This window comes from Crocodylus porosus, unplaced genomic scaffold (assembly GCF_001723895.1).
Source record: "Crocodylus porosus isolate Cpor-Errol unplaced genomic scaffold, CroPor_comp1, whole genome shotgun sequence".
NCBI lineage: Eukaryota > Metazoa > Chordata > Crocodylia > Crocodylidae > Crocodylus > Crocodylus porosus.
The window spans coordinates 241,479,539-241,498,987 of record NW_017728886.1 but is presented as its reverse complement, the minus strand read 5'-3'; the positions used below and the strand labels follow the sequence as shown (position 1 = coordinate 241,498,987).

General features: G+C 42.6%; 1 protein-coding gene and 1 long non-coding RNA gene across 2 annotated transcripts in view; one reads left to right on the top strand and one right to left on the bottom strand.

The window, feature by feature from the left end:
* The window catches only part of LOC109321371, an 18,385-nt gene extending 17,837 nt beyond the window's left edge, over positions 1-548 (bottom strand). The window contains exon 1 of the long non-coding RNA XR_002104044.1: positions 372-548. This is a non-coding gene — a long non-coding RNA (uncharacterized LOC109321371). The remainder of the gene's footprint in view (positions 1-371) is intronic.
* Positions 1-19,449, top strand: part of NUDCD1 (NudC domain containing 1) — a 126,731-nt gene that overhangs the window by 21,307 nt on the left and 85,975 nt on the right. The window contains exons 2-3 of the mRNA XM_019551946.1: positions 1,464-1,618; positions 14,449-14,634. Of these exons, the coding sequence (XP_019407491.1) occupies positions 1,464-1,618; positions 14,449-14,634 (341 nt within the window). The remainder of the gene's footprint in view (positions 1-1,463; positions 1,619-14,448; positions 14,635-19,449) is intronic.

Below are 19,449 nucleotides of genomic sequence, written 5' to 3'. Positions count from 1 at the left end.
AGGGGGTGTACAGGAGTGCACATGCATCCCCTGAGAGCATTGTTGCACCCCTTGTCAGCCAGTGTTCCCGGGTGAGGGGGATAGGCGAGAGTGGTGGCCCCTGAGAGCACTGTCTGGGCAGTGCTCCAGGAGAAGCAGTCCCCCCCACAGCCAATCCCACTGACCCCAAAGTGCCAGTGGCGTGCCGCTGCCAGTTGCAGGTCAGCAGGATTGGCTGTGGCAGAACCAGCTCCCACCCCAGCCTGTGGGATTGGCCACAGGGGACACCCCCCCTGCAAGTCCCCCCCCCCAGTCACGTGTCCAGTCAGGGGGAACAAGTGCCCTCCCTGACTCAGGCACCAGTAGCCCATGTGGGGTGGTCTTTGGGAAACAGCATACAGCTACTCCTTGCTTAACGTTGTAGTTATGTTCTTAAAAAATACAACTTTAAGCGAAACGACGTTAAGCAAATCTAATTACATCACAGTAGTTACCTACTAGCAGGCGGCAGCCAAACAAAGTTATAACTGAAAATTGCATGACTTTACATGAGTATGTTCTTTAATAGATCAGCGGCATAATAACAAAACAACGTTCATAACCAGGACAACATTAAGTGAGGAGTACCTGTACTTCTGTTCTACAGGGCTGTTGCCTCTTTAATTGCAGCAGCAGTGTAAAGACAAACGTTTCCCCTCTGTGTGGATATAGCGTTATTGGCAGTATTTTTTTTTGACAGAAACTGTGCCAACAGAAGCTGCCTTTTTGTTACATACATGCTGGGGGGAGTTGCTGAGAGAGAGTTGTCTGTGGGAATAATCCTAAATCAACTTAGAGGGAATCTTAAATTGATTTAGGATTCATCCCCTCCTCCTCCTTCCCCAGCACATACCTAAATGACATGGCAAAATTTTGTAATGCAGGCAAGGCCCAAGCTGACTTTTTAAGGGTCTAGTAGATTATGATGTTTCCTTCTCCAAAAGAAATTTTGTTAATTTCCATCATCAGTACAGTCACTTTGCTGTCAGATAGAGGGGTATAAATACATTTTAAGGTGGTAGTTTGAATATTTGACTTATCCAATTTGGATTATCAAGACTAGATTACTAGGTAGACCAGTTTTGCAGTTGTAGAGCTGCAACTCTGTTGTAGGCTGGAAAATGATTTTTTCCTTCTTGTGAAAGTGTACTTCCATTTAAGTTTTGCATGCTTATGACCAGATGCACTAGAAATGGCTTTTGCATAGCTCTCCTGTGTTTCTTTTCTTCAGTTTTGCTGATTTAATCCTGCAGACCTTAAATGAGGGAAGTGGTGATAGGGAGGAAAGTGGTGGAAAAACAGGGGAAAGTGTAGGACCAAAGCATCTTTGTAATGTTTACCACACTGGGCCTTGTATCTGGATGGTTTGTCTGAGAATATGAAGAATTACACTTAACTGCATTTCTAGTTGCTTAAAATAGTCTCTCTGACCTTTTATTTTTCAGCTGTAGCAGAAGTGAAACTTCGAGATGATCAGTATACCTTGGATCACATGCGTGCCTTTGGCATGTATAATTACCTGCACCTTGACTCTTGGTACCAGGATAATATCTACTACGTTGATCAACTTGGAAGGGTTATGAATTTATCTGTGACTCTGGTAAGAATAAAGTATCCTTTAAATAAAACTAAAATAAGCAGAGCAGGAAAAACAGCAAAAGAATACAGCCATGGAGGGAGAAGGGAAGGAAACAACAGGAAAGCCAGGGATGTTATAGAAAGAGAGGTGAAACCTATAAAGATTGGAAGGACTTGAAGTGAGGAAGACAAATTGAGGGAATGAAGGGCTTCAGCATGGATTTGTCTTGGGCCTTTTGTTCTTGTTCTTTGTTTTTTTTTTTCATTCTGAGGGTGGATAAGGTAATTACATAAGCAAGGTTCACTTTTACAAACCAGAGTACAGGTAAATACATTGACACAAGGCAGGAAACGGGTCTCCAACCTAGTTTGATTGTTTATACACAAGCATAAGTGTGTGTATGGATGTCCCTTACAGTGGCACACAGATTCTTTTATCCATCTGTGGGTGGACCTATACAGAAATATAGATTTACACTGGTAGCATGACCTTTCTGGGGCTCCCCATGTTTTCTTCTAATTTAACCTCTGATCAAGCCCATGTGCAGATATACTTAACTCTAGCAAACATCTTCTGATAGACAAATAGAAACTAGCCATTCTCGGACTCTAGGAACTACTTTTATTAAATCAGTTTTTCAGTGATCCTGGAAATTGTCAAATTTCTAAAACGTACGTCTTGGTGAAACTGAAGAGATGATTTCTTACCCTATCATTACTGGCCTGTGTCTCTATCACTTTCTTGCTATCCTTTTCCTGCTTCATAGTCACATGAATTAATCTACCGTTATACTTGCATTGAAAGCTTCCAACAATTCAGCAAAAGCACACAATTATAGTTTAGCAGTACATGCACTACAGAAAATTACCTGACTTACTAATTATCAGTGTAAGATAATACATCCATGTAATGATGTATGATATCAAAGTAACTAAGATGACAGTATTCACATATGCATTCCATATGCCATTTTAATTTTTTACCAGCCTTATTAAGGCTAAGGCCATCTAGTAAGTGTTTTCCTGTTAGTCAGAGGCAGGCAAATATTTTGGGTGGAGGGCCACTTACCGAGTTTTGGCAAGCTGTCAGGAGCCACATGGGTAGCCCTGCCCCTCAACAGGTGCCCTGCTCCCTGGGGATGTGTGTATATTTGTATGGTAAGGTATATGTGGGGTGTATGTGTGTGGCGGAGGGTGTAGCTATGGTTTTTGCAGGAAGTGTTGGAGGATATGTAGGGTGTGCATAGGAGCCCCCCTTTTGCATGGCCCCTGAGCCAGTCAGCACCTGCCTTCCCCGCCCCCCCCCCAACAGCCCAGAGCCCAAGTGCCTTGCATTGCCTCCCCACCACTGCCAACTGCACGCAGCCCCAGTGTGCCCTGCACACACTCTGCACTGCCCAGCCTGTGGCATGTCAGCATGCAGCAGTTGTGGCTGGGACCAACCTTTAGCACCCTGCACTGGCTCCAGGCTCTCCTGTACTGGCTGAGCAGAGCAGGTGGGTAGAAACTCTTTTACAGGGGAAAGTGGCCCCTCACCACTGCCAGGCAGTTCTTCATGCAGCCTCCTGGAGCCCGTGCCATGCTGGGCTGCCCTGCAGCTCCATCACCCCCACCTGTGAGCTGCCCGATGGCTGCTCCACCCTGTCACCGTTGCCATGCTGGGCAGCCCAGAGGTGTTGGTGATGGAGCCACAGGACAGCTGGGCATGGCACGGGCTCTCGGCCGCACCAAAAACTGCCTGGTCGTGGTGAGGGGCTGCAGCTGCTGCTTCTCAGCCTGGATGGGTGAACCTGGAACACATGCTGGGGCCCAGGCTTGGCAGTGGTGGCATGGGAGTGAAACTACTGCTCAGTAGAGGGGTGAAAGCACCCCCCTCCCTCTCCTGCTGCCCTGCATCTGCTCTGCACTGCCACTGCTGCCTCGCAGGGCAGCCCAGAGACGGCAGTGACACGGTGGAGACTCAGGGCAGCCCCACACAGGCTTCAGGCGGCTGCACCAGGGAGGAGGAGAGACTGCTTTCTCCCACGCTGAGCAGCAGTTTATTCGGTGCTGCCACTGCTCAGCCCAGACAGGCGAGTGCGGCGGGGTCCCAACTGGCATGGCCACTTGTGGAGCCAGGCCAGATCCCCTCTCTCCCTGCTGGTGCAGCCCAGCCCAACTCCATAGATCTCTGCCACCCCTTTCTGGGCTCTGTTGGTGCTGGCCCCGGGACACTAGTGCGGGCTCCACGCATCCGCTTGCTTCCACTCTGTTCCACCTCCCTGCCACTGCTTTCCCCACTTTTCTGCCTGCCCCCCAGCAGCTCCTGCACCACGTGGTTCCCGGATGCACGGCCATGACTGCAGGACTCGGCAAGAGCTGGCCCAGCCCCGAGGACTTGGGCAATTTGCCGGCAGTCCTCCCCTGCCCCTCCCCCCCTTCCCTCTCCACCCTGCATCTTACCTGAATTTCCCCCTCCAGTGCAGACAGGCACAAACAGCCTCACAGTCCCAGGCCAGATGCCTCTGCTAGTCAGGGACTTCTGGTTGGAGGGTGGGGCTGGGCGGGCATTGCTGCTGCTGCTGGGTCCTGCCTTGGCTTCCTTTGGTTCCTACTGTCTCTGGCTCCTGTCATCTTTGACAGGCAGCCAGGGCAGATAAATATTTATTTTTCTAATTTAAGGGCCCTGCAGGCTGGATAGAATGGCTTGGCAGGTTGGATCTAGCCTGCAGGCTGTATTTTGTCCACCCCTGCTGTTAGCCCTTTTTTGGCTTAACCTAAATTGCAGATTTTAATTAAGCGCTCTGCTGAAAACTCCATTTGCAATGCTTTCAAAGTTTAGCTATGTTCATTTAAGATAGTTTTTACACAGAAACAACAAATTCACTTTCCAAGAGGATTGCTCAGTCTGTTGATGATTGATGTATATAAAAGCACACTGGATAACTGAAAGAGTTTAATGCATTCTGTTTCATGCAGATAGACAAGGTGATATCTACCTCTCTTGCCAGTTTGATACTTAGGAGAATCCTTTTATAGACATTAGGAAGTGACAAAATACTCCTGTGATGTATGCTTTATTGTAGCCACTTTGCAGAGGAGGTGCCCAGGTTTGTACAGAATGTTTGCTCTGAGAACAAACTCAAAATGAAAAATGCTGAGAACTGATCATAGTCATACAGTTGTGCTGAGCTGATGCATGTGTGGTCAGATCATTTGTCAACTTAGTTGAGGAGAAAAAGTTCTAACTTAGGACGAAGTATAGTTTCTCAACCTGTGGTACACATACCCCTGGAGGTATGCAAGACACAGGCAGGGGGTACTCGGGTACCCCAGCACTCTCTTGCCTCCTTTTCCTCTCTTTCTTGTCCCTTCCTCCTCTCAAAACTATGGTAAAAAATTTGGTTTGCAGCATGTTGTGCAGTGCTTTAAATTCCCTAATAATAATTTGGTGTTCAGCCCTTCTACTTTTGGCCAGCATCACCTGTAGCCCAGGTACATACTGGAGTTGTGCACCCCTGATGTAAAAGGTGGCAACCCTACCCACACCAGCTCAGACATCTGTCATATTATGGGCCTTACATACACAGCCCATCTTCCAACATATGGCACACATTAATCTGTAAATATAAAATCCCCTGGAAAATTGAGTGTTGGGGTACTTAGTAACATTTTCAGAAGTTAGGGGGTTCTTGCTACTTGAAAGGTTGAGAAATGCTGGACTGAAGCACTGTGGAGGTTTAAAAATTTTTGCACAGTCACAGCTGTAGTTTTGTTGAATGAAAGGACTATAGATGCCTTACTGGAAATCTTTGAAAGACTGTGTTTTTATATTCTACAAATGTGTTCAATTTGTCATTGAAAAGACTCTTTATAAAATACATAATCTGTTTTGATCAAAAAGGCACTAAACTTGTAGAAGGTATTAGAGGAACCTAAGAACACGCCTGAAAAAAGATTGATGCAGGGTCTGCAGAAATCTGACTTCATCTAATTAATGGCAATGACCTAGAACTCAACAAGAGGGGAAAATGTAAAGAAGCTGTGAAGTTTTTCATCACTGCCAAACGCACAAATCATAGGGTGAAACCCAGAACAAGAGCAGTGCTACTTGCTCTTATGATTTACTTTTAAGTCTTATAATATTCTGTGGGATTTCTTTTTTTCCCTTCCTTAAAGCCCATCGTTCTGAAAAGCTAAGTTCCATGTTAACTTGGAAGCTTTTTTAACATTCATGATGTTGGAATAAAGCTTGAAAAAGTGGCCCAAGAGCACTCAAAAGGCTCGGTCTCAAAGGTACAAGGGGGGTAAACAAATATTGTTTTTTAAAGTTCCTGATTGATTTAATCCTGTGAAATTTTGGGAAGTCAGGCTTTTGAATGCTTGGATTGATGGTAGTGATAGAAGCTTAAATGTGCTTAGAGAAAAATAAATCCTCACCCTATCCCTTCCTTATCCTGCTCTTCTATATTTGGAGTTGATTTCTGGACCTCCAAATTGTTTGCAAAGGAGGCATACCAGTTTGTTGCATCCACATGGTGGAATTAGAAAATGTATCTCTCACAGTGCCTAGTATTAGTTTTCCATCCAGTATTGAACATTTCATTTTAATATTTTTGAAAAAATCCCCTGGAAAATTCTATTTTGATCATTTCCAGAGATGTTCCAGTGTGAACGCAATACTAAACATTAGAATTTGGGGCTTTAAGGGCTTTTTGTTTTGTTTTTTAAGAATAAATTGCATATAATAAATGTGTATAAAGGAATACTGTTAAGGTTATAAATGCCATACTGTTAAGGTTAGAAAGTAAATTAATATTGACCAGACAACTTTATTTGGAACCAGAGTTCCAAATAAAGTTGTCTGGTCAATATTAATTTACTTTCCTCTCCACCCCACTTTGCTTGGACATTATGATATTCTTTAATTACATGATTATTTAATATTTCATCCATGTAATCCCTGCATAAATCAGTGAAAAAAAATGAAAGGTGCTTATTTTAATGAACAGCTATTCAAAATGTTGTTTTTCTTTATTTAAAAATAGATCACCGCTTAATTTAATGTTACCTGTTTAAGTTTGACTTTGAAGACAAACATTAGTTTCCTAGTGTTTTGTTTTTCTCCAAGTACTTCACAAATATTAAGGAATTTATTTTTGTAACAACCCCGTGAGATGTTGGGGTAGTAAAAGACCAGAAGCATAGAGAGATTATTTTTAAAATATCCACTAATCTTATGTGTATAATTAGAGGCACATATGACTAAATACTTTAGCAGTTTGTGATGAAGCGTAGGCATGCACTTTCTTCATCCATTGCTTTATGTGCTCATCTTCTTTGCAAATCAGACCTCTTGATCTTAAGTCTGAAAGTTAGAAAATGAAGAATGTATAATTTAATAACTACCTGTAAAATGCTGGGTTTAAGAAAATGTTACAGCATTGTGTGTAAGGATAGAATCCAGGGCAGCTTTTATCTGCCTTAACTGAGAAACCATCCTTTATCTTCCTGCAGTGTCCTGCAAAATAATCTTCTTGTAAAATCCTTTTATGTTGGTAATCTTGAGTAGTCTAATGGCATCCATCACTACTAGTTGAGGGTCTGCCATCAGGTAGGGGGCTATTCTCCCCATTCTCATAGATGCAGAATTGAGGCACAGAGAGGCCAAGTGACTTGTTTGCTTACCATCAGAAGAAAGTTGATGAAGTACAGTAACCAAGTCAATAGTGTTTTAATAGTGCGTGATTTGAAATATCAGGATCTACCAAAAAAAGCTTGATCTTTTTACAGTAGTCTTACAAAACTTTTCTCCCAAGTGTGTGTTAGAAAAATGTACTTCTGCTTTGACAGCATTGCTGCTCAAATATGTACATACATAAAATGTCATAGTCTCAGATTCTGCCCCTTCAAATGTTAGTCTTCCAATACTTCTTTTCTTTCTCAGTATTGTTCATTTGTATCCCTGTTCACACTTTTTATTTTTTCATCTCAATTATTCATGGACATTTTTCTTTGCTTTTGTGTGTTACTCATTCTTGCCATTAGAACAAACACTGAAGATCCATTATGTTTCTCTTGGTTGTTAATCAATATTTTACATTACTTGCTGTGACTATTTTTTCTTTTGCTATAGGCAGTGTAAGATGTAGCCAGAATGAACTTCCAGTGCCAAGGTGTAGAGAGCACCAATAATTATCTAATCCCTCACTAATTTTTATTTTGATGACTGCCATGTCATTGCATGTATATTCTTACCCCATCTTTGCAAACCTATGTTACTTTGCATTTGCTCTGGGATAATAGCGTACATATCAGTAGTTACAGCATGCCAGCTTGGTAAGTTCACAACCTGAATTATCTTGCAGTGATTTGCTCATGTGCCAGTACAACACTAATAAGGTAACTCAACTTAAGAATGTGGTTTTTTTCATATTTTTTCTGCATGTCCTCTTGTATGCCATAATGAAACAAAGACCTGAACATAGTTATAGCATCCTTCCCTCCTCACAGGCTTGTGTTTTTTTTCAGTGCAGTGAAGCTTCCTATGTATTGTAGAAGAATCTTGCTCACATGAGGATTTTGAAAAAATGAGTTCTGTAATGTGCTTAATCAATGGAGGATGCTACAAGTTCTTGATAACTATCAACAGTAAATGTGACGCCAATGAGATGCTGTTTTTTAATACATAGAATGGATTGCAAATTAAAATATTTTAAATGTAAGATCCCCTGTTTATAATTTAATTAAAATTCATGAGTCCATCATTTAAAAGGGTATGTTGTTATGATGCATATAGTATTATGGATACTCTGTAGTTTGAACTATTTTAATATTAAGAAAGTTGCAGTTGATATAATTTCAGTTCATATAATAGCAGCAGAGGTATGTGTAACTAACTTCAGTCTATAGAACTCTTTTCCTGGAGAACTCACCATTTTTTTTGTTGTCATTTCATGAGCATTTAATCTTCACATCAAAGTGAGATAGCCAGAGTGCTAGTTTTTCTGTCACCCCAGTACTTTAGTTCATTCACAGCTGCACTACTGTTAATCCACACTTACAGTCAGTGTATTCTTAAAACTGCAGATCTCCACATGAGGAGATCAGATAATCTTGGAGACTCTGAGAAACTTGTCTTCATTTCTCAGCCATACTCGGACTAAAATGACCCTTCTTTTACTGTATTTCTCTGGGTGCACTTTCTCTTTTACATCCATCTTGTTGCCAGATCATGTCCTTCCTTTCTTAAAAGCCTGCCTAACTCTTTTGCAAAGAGGAGAACATTTGACTTCCTTGCAAATAGGCCCTACTATTCTTCTCCCTCCTTTCCCTAAGGAGGGTGTGGAGGGGTTCCTTTCCTTAGGATCCTGAACTCGGTCATCTCTTGGTCGTGCCTGCCCAAGTTGCCATTCACTACTACATTCCCCACCAATTCTTCCCTGTTTGTGACGACAAATCAAGAAGAGCACAGTTGCTAATTGTGCTAAGTTGGTCTCTCCAACACTTGCACCAGGAAATTGTCCCAAGGACTCCCCAAAAACAACCTGGATTGACTGAGCATGTTTCGCACTATAAGCACTCTATGGCAAGAAGTTTCTTGTTTGTGCTCTTCTTCCAAACAATGTTGGCACTTGTATGTTTAAATAAATAATGTTAACAGTGCATTGTGCCACATTTTCATGTTTTCCTGGCCATCTATTTTGTACCAGTGTTCTCTGGCAGTTCTCTTGCAAAGACCACTGTAAAATTAGACAAGCTGAGAGAGAGAGCTAACTTTAGTAAATGTAAAAATTGTAATTGTGTTTGGCTTTAAAGGAATGTTTTCTGCAGTTTGCCCTTGGCTCTCGATACCTAGAAGCTGAATTGGACAGGGAGAATACAAAGACATGAAAACTAGGGCAAGGATGTGAACTCTGCAGGTGAAGAAGCTCTGGCACCTTTAAAGAATACTGACATTTATATTCCTAATTGCCCACAAACACTTACTTCTATGTAGGGTGGCCATCATAGATGGAGGACAGTCTCTCTTGAAGAGAAAAATAGAGGACATAAAGGCATCCAGTTTCGGATCAATGGAGGACAGAGTAGCAAAAAACCGGAATGTCCTCTCTAATGGCCACCCTACTTCTACGGCTTCCTAAGAGCTAACTAGTCATCAGGAGCCATGATGTTACTTCCTTCTGAAAGAGACTGGGGAAAATCATAAAATCCGTGTTGTTCTCTGTGGAGTTACAAGCCTGGACATGCCCAGAGACCTACTCTTGGACTGCCTTTTGAACAGTTGTTTTTCTTAGACAAGGCACTTGGACTCATTTGTTGAATGACCAGTGTTACGATACTAATGCAGTCATTTGATTGCTTTGTCTAGTATTAATTTCAGCACTTCATGAAGAATGTTAAGTTGGGGTGGGTTCAGAGAAGAACCACAGGAATAATTTTATTTGACTGCAACCAAGTTGCCTCTTAACATTATTCTGTTCAGCTTGAAAAACCAACTTCTGACAATCCTTCCAAGGCATGCTTTCCAGTCCTTTAATTATCAGGCATATATATTGGGTAATTTCAATATTTAATCTAGTAGATAAAAGGATGGCAAATTCCAGTAGCTGGAAGCTGAAATGGAATTTTTTTTCTTTAATATTGAGGAAAATTTAATCATTTGAAGCAGCATCAAGAGTGGTGGTGAACTATCTGCCATTAAAAACATTTAAATCCAGATTAGATTTCTTATCAAAAAAGGTGATGTGGTTCAAGTGTGTCAAACTTATTTAGCTTTGTGAGCCAGCTCCAGACAGGGGCTCCACAGGCTGGATCTGGACCTACCTCTGGTGGCGGGACATGTGGTGGCGGCAATCATTATTTTTAATCAAGGAACCACAGGGATGAATGCAGCTACTGCTTGCCCTGCCGCCACTGAAATGTATCCTCAGCAGAATTCAGTGATGGGCACTGTGCCCACCCACTTCTCCCCTGAATTTTCAGTCCCTCCAGGAGGTCTATGGGTCAGATATGGCATGCAAGCTGTCTTTGACACCATTCCTTTACTCCAGATGGAAATTAATAGAAGTCCTGTGGCCCATGTCTTCCAAGAGTTTAAGCTACATATTCATGATCATGTTTTTTAGCTTTATAATCTATGACATACCCCTCATGACTGAAGAGCTATAGGGATCCTGGTAATGTTGGGGGTTTAATTAAACAGGCATGACATTTCTCCCATTAGAAAGCTTTTTGTTCTTGTTATCCTACAGACATTAGTCTATTGTCCTTCTTTAACCTGTGAAGAATGTAAGATAAAATAAGCTAATACTTTTTCCCCAGGACAAAAACTGCTTAAGCCTGTAAGTTAGTTTTTTGTGGGGGGTTTTTTTTTTTGATGTTAATTGCCACTTATTCCAGGCACAAGCCTGTCAGGCTGTGCGCTTGCCGTGTAATGGAGGAGGAGCAGCAATGTAAGTTGGATGGGCTACATACGTAAAGAGCTGCCCTGCTCTCTTGTCCCAGTTTTGGTGGCAGGGCTTCACCCTGAGTGCTAAACCTTGTGGCTTCATATATGTGCATCATGACAGATTGCATTGTACAGTTGGGGCATATTTGGTATGCACTTGTTTTATCTCTCTTTCTCCAATAAACTGTGTCCTTGTATATCATGTTCAGCAAGTCAAATTTATGATGACTAAATAGATTAATGTATTATGTTCATTTTTCCTGTTTTGAGAACTTGAATCTCCTCTTAAGTATTTAAATTGAAGCAAGGTTGGTCAAATTTCCAACTTCATCGTGATCATGGGAGCTAGCCTGGGTTTTGTTTATGACTAGGTTATATGTATCTGTACCTGTGGATAGGCTGACAGGCAGCTTAAAAAATCAATTAAATGCCCCCTCTCTCCACCCTCCACCCTGTATGGTAGGCCAGTGACATGTTCCTACTGTTAGAGAGCTTCATAATGTGTGCAATGTGTGTGCAGGAAGCTTGGGAGGTGGTGGTTATCAGTTTCTTGTTACAGAACAGATTGGCAAAGGCTGTGCCTTACCTAGAATTAAGATACAAATGGGAAAGAATGTTCATTTTAGTTCTTGTTTCAAGGTTTCAGTTGCCATGGATCTGCCAACATGATGGGTCATTTGTTATATCTCAGTTGTAATGATCAGACTTCTAAGGAGAACTTGGTTTAAGCAGCTCTGGACAGGCCATGAGCAGAGCAGACCAGTTGTGGTGTCTCAGTTCTTCCCCAGTTTGTTTACCCATCTTGTTACGGAGTTGAGTGAATGTTGCTGTTTAGTTACTTTGCTAAGAAAGCAGTTCAGGTTTAAAACTTCATTATTCCAGTCACAGTATATTATTTTGAAAGGAAAATCATTAAAGTTTAGAGTCTCATTATGCTAGTAACAGTACAGGTATTTTAACAGAAGAGTTAGTCCCTGCAACAGAGACCTTGCAACCTATTCAACCAGAAGATTATGCAGGCAGGTCAAGTGAGCTGGGTGCGGGAGACAAGGTTCTTTGCATGAATCTGATATCTTTTATTAGACCAACTTAAATAGTTGGAAAACAATTATTAAGCAAGCTTTCGGGTTCAAAAACCCTTCGTCAGGCTAAGGAAGCTTCAGCAGTTGGTATGTGCTCTTCCTGGATAGAAGGAAAAGTAAAGAAGCCAGAGGCTGGGCTGGTCTGCATATGAGACGGGTAGTCAGTGGAAATGTAGATTGAGGAGTCAATGGGTGAGAGACAGGCATGGGGGAGGGAGGGAAGAGAGAGAAGGGGATGGATAGTGGAGAGATACCTAGGGAGTCAGATGTCAGGCAGGTTATAATGTTTCATAAATTCATTGTCTATATTTAGTCCATGATTTTTAGTGTCCAGGAGGCTGATGAAGTGCAGTTCACAGGCTCGTCTCTGGGAAGTGTTTTGTAAGTTTCCTTTGAGGATCAGGACTGAGTGGTTGGAGAGAGAGTGGTTTTCTTGTGAGAAATGTGCCCCCACAGGTAATTGGGTATTCCTGTCTTTGATAGATTTCCAGTGTGCGTTCATTCTGGTGCACAGTTGTTGTTTGGTCTCTCCTATGTATTTTCCACCGGGGCATTTGGTACATTGGATGAGATACCGGGTGAGCGAGATTTTTATCTGTATAACTGTTAACTAATCGTCAAGTATGTATCTGCTGCCTCCTTCTGTTGACTCTGTTCTCATAGCACTCGTTTTTTCCTGAAAGCATCCACCCCCTGTATGTTTAGAACAATTGCTCCAGTCCAGAGCTATTAGGTCTGAGAGGCTACTAATGGAGTCGAACAGCTACAACCCTATGATCCCTGCTGACTTCCTGCCCCTAGAGCAGGGGGCTGGACTCAATGATCCTCCTGTGTCCCTTCCAACCCAAATGTCTATGAAATCTATGAAACCAGATTAGCTCAAATCTTCATTTCCTTAAATTGTGACTCTTTTAATTTTTTTTCATTTTTGCCAAAGGAGGTATTTGTTTCTGGGAGGTTTCTGGGATTTTAATTAATCCTTGTAATCTTTCAGTGTTTACACTCCCATAACATTTTTCTTTATTAAAATCCAGTGTTTGGATGGATAAGAGCACACCCAATTTACTGTTCAACCAGTTGACATCCTTGTACTCCTGTCATATTTGGAAACAAGGGTATTTTAGCATCTCACTTAAATTCTGATCCCATCTCCTTTATTATGTATAGCTACAGTCTCCTTGTGTCTATAATTAGATATGTTGTTGTTTTTTTCCTGTTCTAAAATATAGCGACCATTTTAGTACTTCATAACACAGGAGATCCAAAAATAGATAAAGTTCTCCTATCTTTTATATAGCTCTTCAAATACAGTGCTTTTTAGGATTTTACACCTTAAGAGTGTGCACAGATGCAACATTTGAAACATTTCTAAGTATAACAAGCTTGGAAATGTTTAAAAAATGTAGCATTTTAGCCACTGGACACATGTATAGCCCCTGTTGCACCCCCTTCCTCTTCCAACTGGGGCACTTCAAAACCACTGTCATTGTATGTGGTGGCATGCTTTCCAGTCGGGGGGGGTGCTACAGGGAGCCGTGGTGACCTGTGGCCCTGCTCTCCCCTCCCTTCACAGGGTACAGGATCAGAGGAGACATTGCCACTTTGAAGCCCCTGTCTTCCTGGGCTGCAGCTCTGCTCACTCTCATCCTCTCCTGCCCTCCACAGGGAAGAGGTGTGGGGAGTGGCACTGATGTCCGTGGGAGCTATTCCACCATTCTGCTTCTGCTCTTCCTCAGCTTTGTGCTGTTGGAACTGGAGGTGCAAGGGGTTTGGAGCCTGGAGAACTGGAATCCTGACTCCAGAAGCACAGCAGGGAAAGGGGTGCAGGTGTCTGGGAGCTGGAGTGCACAAAGGAGCAACAGTGGCCCAGGTTCAGGGACCTGGCAGCTAGATGGTCCACCCCACCCTTCTTTCCTCCATGGCTTTTGGAATCAGGGAGGAGAGCAGATGTCTGGTTTTCTGAAGGACCATGTGGGTCCTCAATCCCTGTGCAAACATAACAGAAAGTGAAACACTTAAAAACAGTACCGCGTTTCAAGGGCATTATTTTGGAGCGTTTCAGCTGTTTTTGCAACTTTTCAAAAAGGATGTTTGTCAGTCCATACAAGTATCATCTTTGTCTTTGACCAATAAATTGATGGAAGTTAGCTGCCTGGAGTTCCAGGTATTTTCAGTATTAAATCCACATCACATTTAACACAATTTGGCCATATGTCAGCACTTCATTAAATATCAAAAGGTGATACACTGATGCCCAGGTTTCTTACTAAAAATTAGCTACAATAAAATAATTATTTATGAAGTGTTTATTTGTATCAAATTCCAACTTCTTACTTACAGGACACTACGCTACAGAAGCCGAGAGAACTATTCAGACTACCTACAGACTTGACAGCTTATGATAATCGGCTTTGTGCATCTATACACTTTTCATCTTCCACCTGGGCTGCCCTTTCAGATGGAACAGGAAGACTGTATCTTATTAAAACAGGCAAGCGTGGAGACAGTGCCTCTGAAAAGTGGGAGGTAAGTCTTGAGACTTATTTCTCAGAGCTATTTCTGATTTTTAAGGTAATGTTTTCAAAGTGCTTCTGATTTAAGTTGAGTACATTTTAATACTTGACAGAATTGAGCTTGTAGTATTCACTGTTTTTAAAACTGTATACCAATGAAATTAATTAGTGTTTGAAACGAGTGCACTGATAAAGATTTTTTTGGGCCAATGCCAATGGCTGATAATTAGCCATATTGGCCAGTATTGATCTGATTGCCAATATGCAGCCTGGAAGCTTGGAGAACAGCGTCTGGCTGGTAAGTCTGTTGTGGGGGAGGGGCTGAGGCAGGGTAGGCTCTGCCCAGCTGAGGTGGGTGTGGGGTGAAGCCGCAAGCAGCTTGTGCAGGGGGTGCGGGGAGGAGGAGTAGCTTCTGCCACCGCACAGACCCCCGGAGTGCATGGTAAGGGTGGTCTGCGGGCCCCCCCCCCCCCCCCCCCCCCAGACCTGTATGGGGCAAAGGCAGATTGCTGCTATGGGCTGGCACCAGGAGCAGCCCTGGGCTCTTCCCAGCAGGGAGGTAGGCTGGGGCTGCACTCAGGGCGGGGAGGCTTATGGGGTTACAGCCATACCAAAATTTGCCATAGTCTTCACTCCCAGTACCACCGCTGCCCAGCCTGGGTGCAGCCCCAGTCCAGCACTGTCCCTTGCCCCAGCCCATAGTGGCAGTACGCCCTCACCCTTCACACAGATCCAAGGGGCACATGCCCCCCATACCTCCCCTGGGGGTGTGCATGGTGTCAGGAGCTGTCCCTTTCTCCACAACCCTGGATGAGCTGCTTGTGGCTCCATTCTGTCCCCTGCCATGGATGGGACAGCCCGTGCCTCAGCCTCACTTCCTGTCTCACTGTTGGGGCCTCAGTCTGCCCCTCACGTCACTTCTGGCCCCAGCAGACTTTCCGGTGAGACGCTGCTCTCCAACTTGCTGGGCTACACTCCTGGCCATGTGCGTGCTGCAGCTGTGTACATGCATGCAGTAGTTATTGACGACATTATCGGATACATCTACCAAAAAAAGCCAATTGCCAGTAACATCAGTTTTCCTTTAATTGGTGCCAATATGATATGGATCAATGTATTTGTGTACCTCTAGTGTTTAAGTATAATTAGCAACAACTTCATTAATGATTTTTTTCTATTTTGCAGTATGTTGTAAATATTGGCAAAACTGCATTTCAGCAACCTTGTTACATTTTTTTTTTACTGAGACTTAAGTTAGGGGGCCATCCTGATTTCTAAAATTTGAGGACTTGTATGACTTGTGTCTATAGCTACAGACACTTTTTGGACTCATGTAATATTTCCTCTATCTTACGCTGAGTTATTGTCTAGCTATTTTTGTAAAACATGGAAATGGATTAAGGTGTTTAAGTAAATGTTTGGGGTCATAAAAGACTTGAGATATTACTTGCTCTGAAGACTAAAAGCCTTTTCTCGCAAAGCAAGTCCTTGTAATAGCGAAAGAGTGCATCTTCCTACGTGTAACATTGGGTTTCTCATTGAAGCTAATGAGTTTGATAGACTCTCATAATACTTAATTGCTAATCATTACCAAAATATTCATTTGGGACTTGTTAAAAGTCCTTCTTTCATACTACCAGTATGTCTTAAGGTAACTTTTATAACAATGTATTTTTTATTTTTATGCTGTTTTTACAAAGGCTATTTGTAAAAAATATATATTTGTAGTGTAAAGAATATTTCTTGTGCAAGAAATAGATTTTTATGAACATTTGGTGGGACAAAACACTTAATTTAAAAAGGGTTTCTTATTCAAAAGTTAGTTTGTGGGCCTTACATTGCACTTTGACAACGTGGAGAGAGGTTTCTGCAGCATGCTTAGAAATGTCTAATATCTTGGATTTCCCTCGCTCCAGGCTTTCTCCTTGTCTGGTTCACACCAGTTGAAACATGCCTCCCAATACTGCTCCATGATTCATTGTTTCCTGACATGAAGAGTTTGATTTTATGTATGGTTCACCATTTGTTCCATCTGATTCTGAATTTATATAGCTACATTATAATTCATGTATAAACCTTCTTAGAAGGTATTGAATATAATTAAATGATAGTAATTATGCTTTTTGAACAATTTTTTGTTCAGCATTGAAAGCAAACAATCCAACGATAATATGTTTGTTAAAATTACTACCCTGACTTTATTCTCCAATCCATCACACTCATAGTTTCTCAGGAAATACTTGACACACAGGTTTTTTTGGAATATGAAAGTTTAGTAGCATATAAACTGAACCTTATGGTCCTTGCAGTATGGTCAATATAGCAAATTTCAGTCACTTTGTCTAACCACAGGACCTTGTTAAAGGTCATAACCAGTAGCCTTCTGTCTCAGTACTTTCTGTGAAGCATGGGATCCTTTAAACATGTGATGTAGATAATCTTTGAGTTGTGTTTGCAACTGGAGCAATTAGTAGATATTGAAATAATAAGGTTAAAATATGTGGCAGCAATAGCTGTATGACAGCATTTTAGGAGCAGGTAAAGGTGACGACATTTCAGCAGTTGCAGCCTGGTTAAATTGGTAATTTTCGTCACCTGTGCAACTAGACTAAAAGGCCTAAATGTCCCTCAAAACTTTATATTAAGCTATATATCTACTGTCTGACCAGTTCCTTTAGTATCGTCTTTTCAAGTTCACCAGGTTAGTAAGTCTTGTGCTGTCTCGCACTCTTTATGCTTTCTTTTTTGTTTTGGTACAGAGGGCTAGTGCTGCTAATACTGTTTTAGCACTGATGTGAAATTTTGACTTTCAAAATCTGTCAACATGGTACATTGTTTACTATTCATAACTAGGAAAACCAAATGTTATATGTTTTCTGGTACATAATGTTCCAAATTGTATTGCCAAACAAAAATATGATGGGGGCTAGTTGAATAGTAAACCTGTAAACTAGGTCGCTTCTAATCAGTTTTTATCCTTCAGAAGGCTTGAGTTCTATGTCTTGGCATAGATTTGCCCAATTCTGGTTTATATAAATAGTGGGCATATTATACCATATTTATTTGATTCTAAGACGATATATTTTCCTCCATTTAACTTTGGAGGGAGGGGAAAAAAGCCCCTTGTCATAGAATTGAGTTAGAGGGCCGTTGGGGGGGGAGGGGGGTCAAACGGCTGCTGTGGCTCAGGCTCCAGCCCCTACCTGAGGTTGGAGCCATAGCTGTAGCTGCTGCCTGCCTGCCTTCCCTCCCCTGCCCCACAGCCCCCTACCTTCCCATGCAGCTTCTGCTTCCCTACCTGCCCATCTCCCTCCCACACAACCTGTACTCTTAGAATCATAAAAAATGAGGGTTGGAAGGAACCTCTGAAGATCACATCTAGTCCAACCTCCTGTTTAAAGCAGAACCACCGCCAACTTGATCATCTCAGCCAAGGCTTTGTCTATCAGCGTCTTGAAAACCTCCAAGGATGGAGGTTCTACCTCCTCTCTGAGTAACACGTTTCAGTGTTTTCCTGCCTTCCTAATGAGAGAGCTTTTCCTAATATCTAACCTAAATTTCCCTTGCTGCAACTTGAGACCATTCTTCCTTGTTTTGTCATCTGTCACCACTGAGAATAGTCTAGCTCAGTGGAATTGGAACCACCCTCCAGGTGGTTGAAGGCTGCTATTAAATCCCCTCTTGTCTTCTTTTTTTGCTACACTAAAAAAGCACAGTTCCCTCAACATCTCCTTACAAGTCATGTGTTCCAGCTCCCCTCTTGCTCTGCGCCAGCAGGCTCTGTGCACGCTGCAGCCTGGAGCACTGAGCACAGCCCCAGCCTGGCCTATAACCACAGCGTGCAGCCGGCATGGCTGCTACAGGGCTGGGGCTGGAGCCGTGCTCAGTGCTTCAGGATAAAACAGGGATGGAGTCTGCCAGTGTGGAGCAGGAGTAAGAGGAGATAGGAGGGAGCAGCAGAGACAGAAGAGAAAACAGGGGGCCTGAGGCTGTGGGCAGAGGTTAGGCAGAGAGTAAAAGTGGCAGGGAGGCAGGCACAAGCATGGGGTAAGCTGATTGACCTCCCCATATCGCCTGCCCCCCTACAGCAGTGGGAGGAATTAATAAGATTCCATACATGGAAAATTACAACAAATTTCTAATTTTTCCATGTAATGAATCTAATTATTGGGGAGGTGGGATGGGGTTATCTTAAATTCAGGGTCATCATAGATTTGAGTAAATATGATACGAATAAATTTAAATGCTGAGTATCTGTGTTTCAGTACAAAGGAAACCATAGAGAATGTCTGAATGTCCCTAGTCTTTTAGGTTTCTTGTAACCTCTGAATTTCTGATATAAAACCGAACCTGTGACTTGTGTAAGGTAATTTTTATATGCACTGGAGCAGTTTTTAGAAAATCTGAACCTCTAATCTTAATTTCATAAATTTCATAGACATTCGGGCTGGAAGGGACCCCAGAGGATCATCGCGTCTAGCCCCCTGCCCCAGGGACAGGAAGTCAGCAGGGATCATAGGATCCCAGCAAGTTAAGCATCCAAATATGCCTTGAAGGCATTCAAAGTGGGTGCTTGAACAAGGCCGTTATTCCTTGTTATGCCAGAGGGCGCTGGGAGAAACCAAAGTCTCTCCCAAACCCTTCTTGTTCCCCATAGTAAGTTTATAGACGGTCACCAGATCCACCCTCAGCCTTCTCTTGTGAAGGCTGAACAGGTTCAAGTCCTGCAGTCTCTCATTGTAGGGTCTGCCCTGTTGTCCCCCTGTCATAGTTTCATAGTTTCTAGGGTCGGAAGGGACCTGAGCAGATCATCTAGTCCGACCCCCTG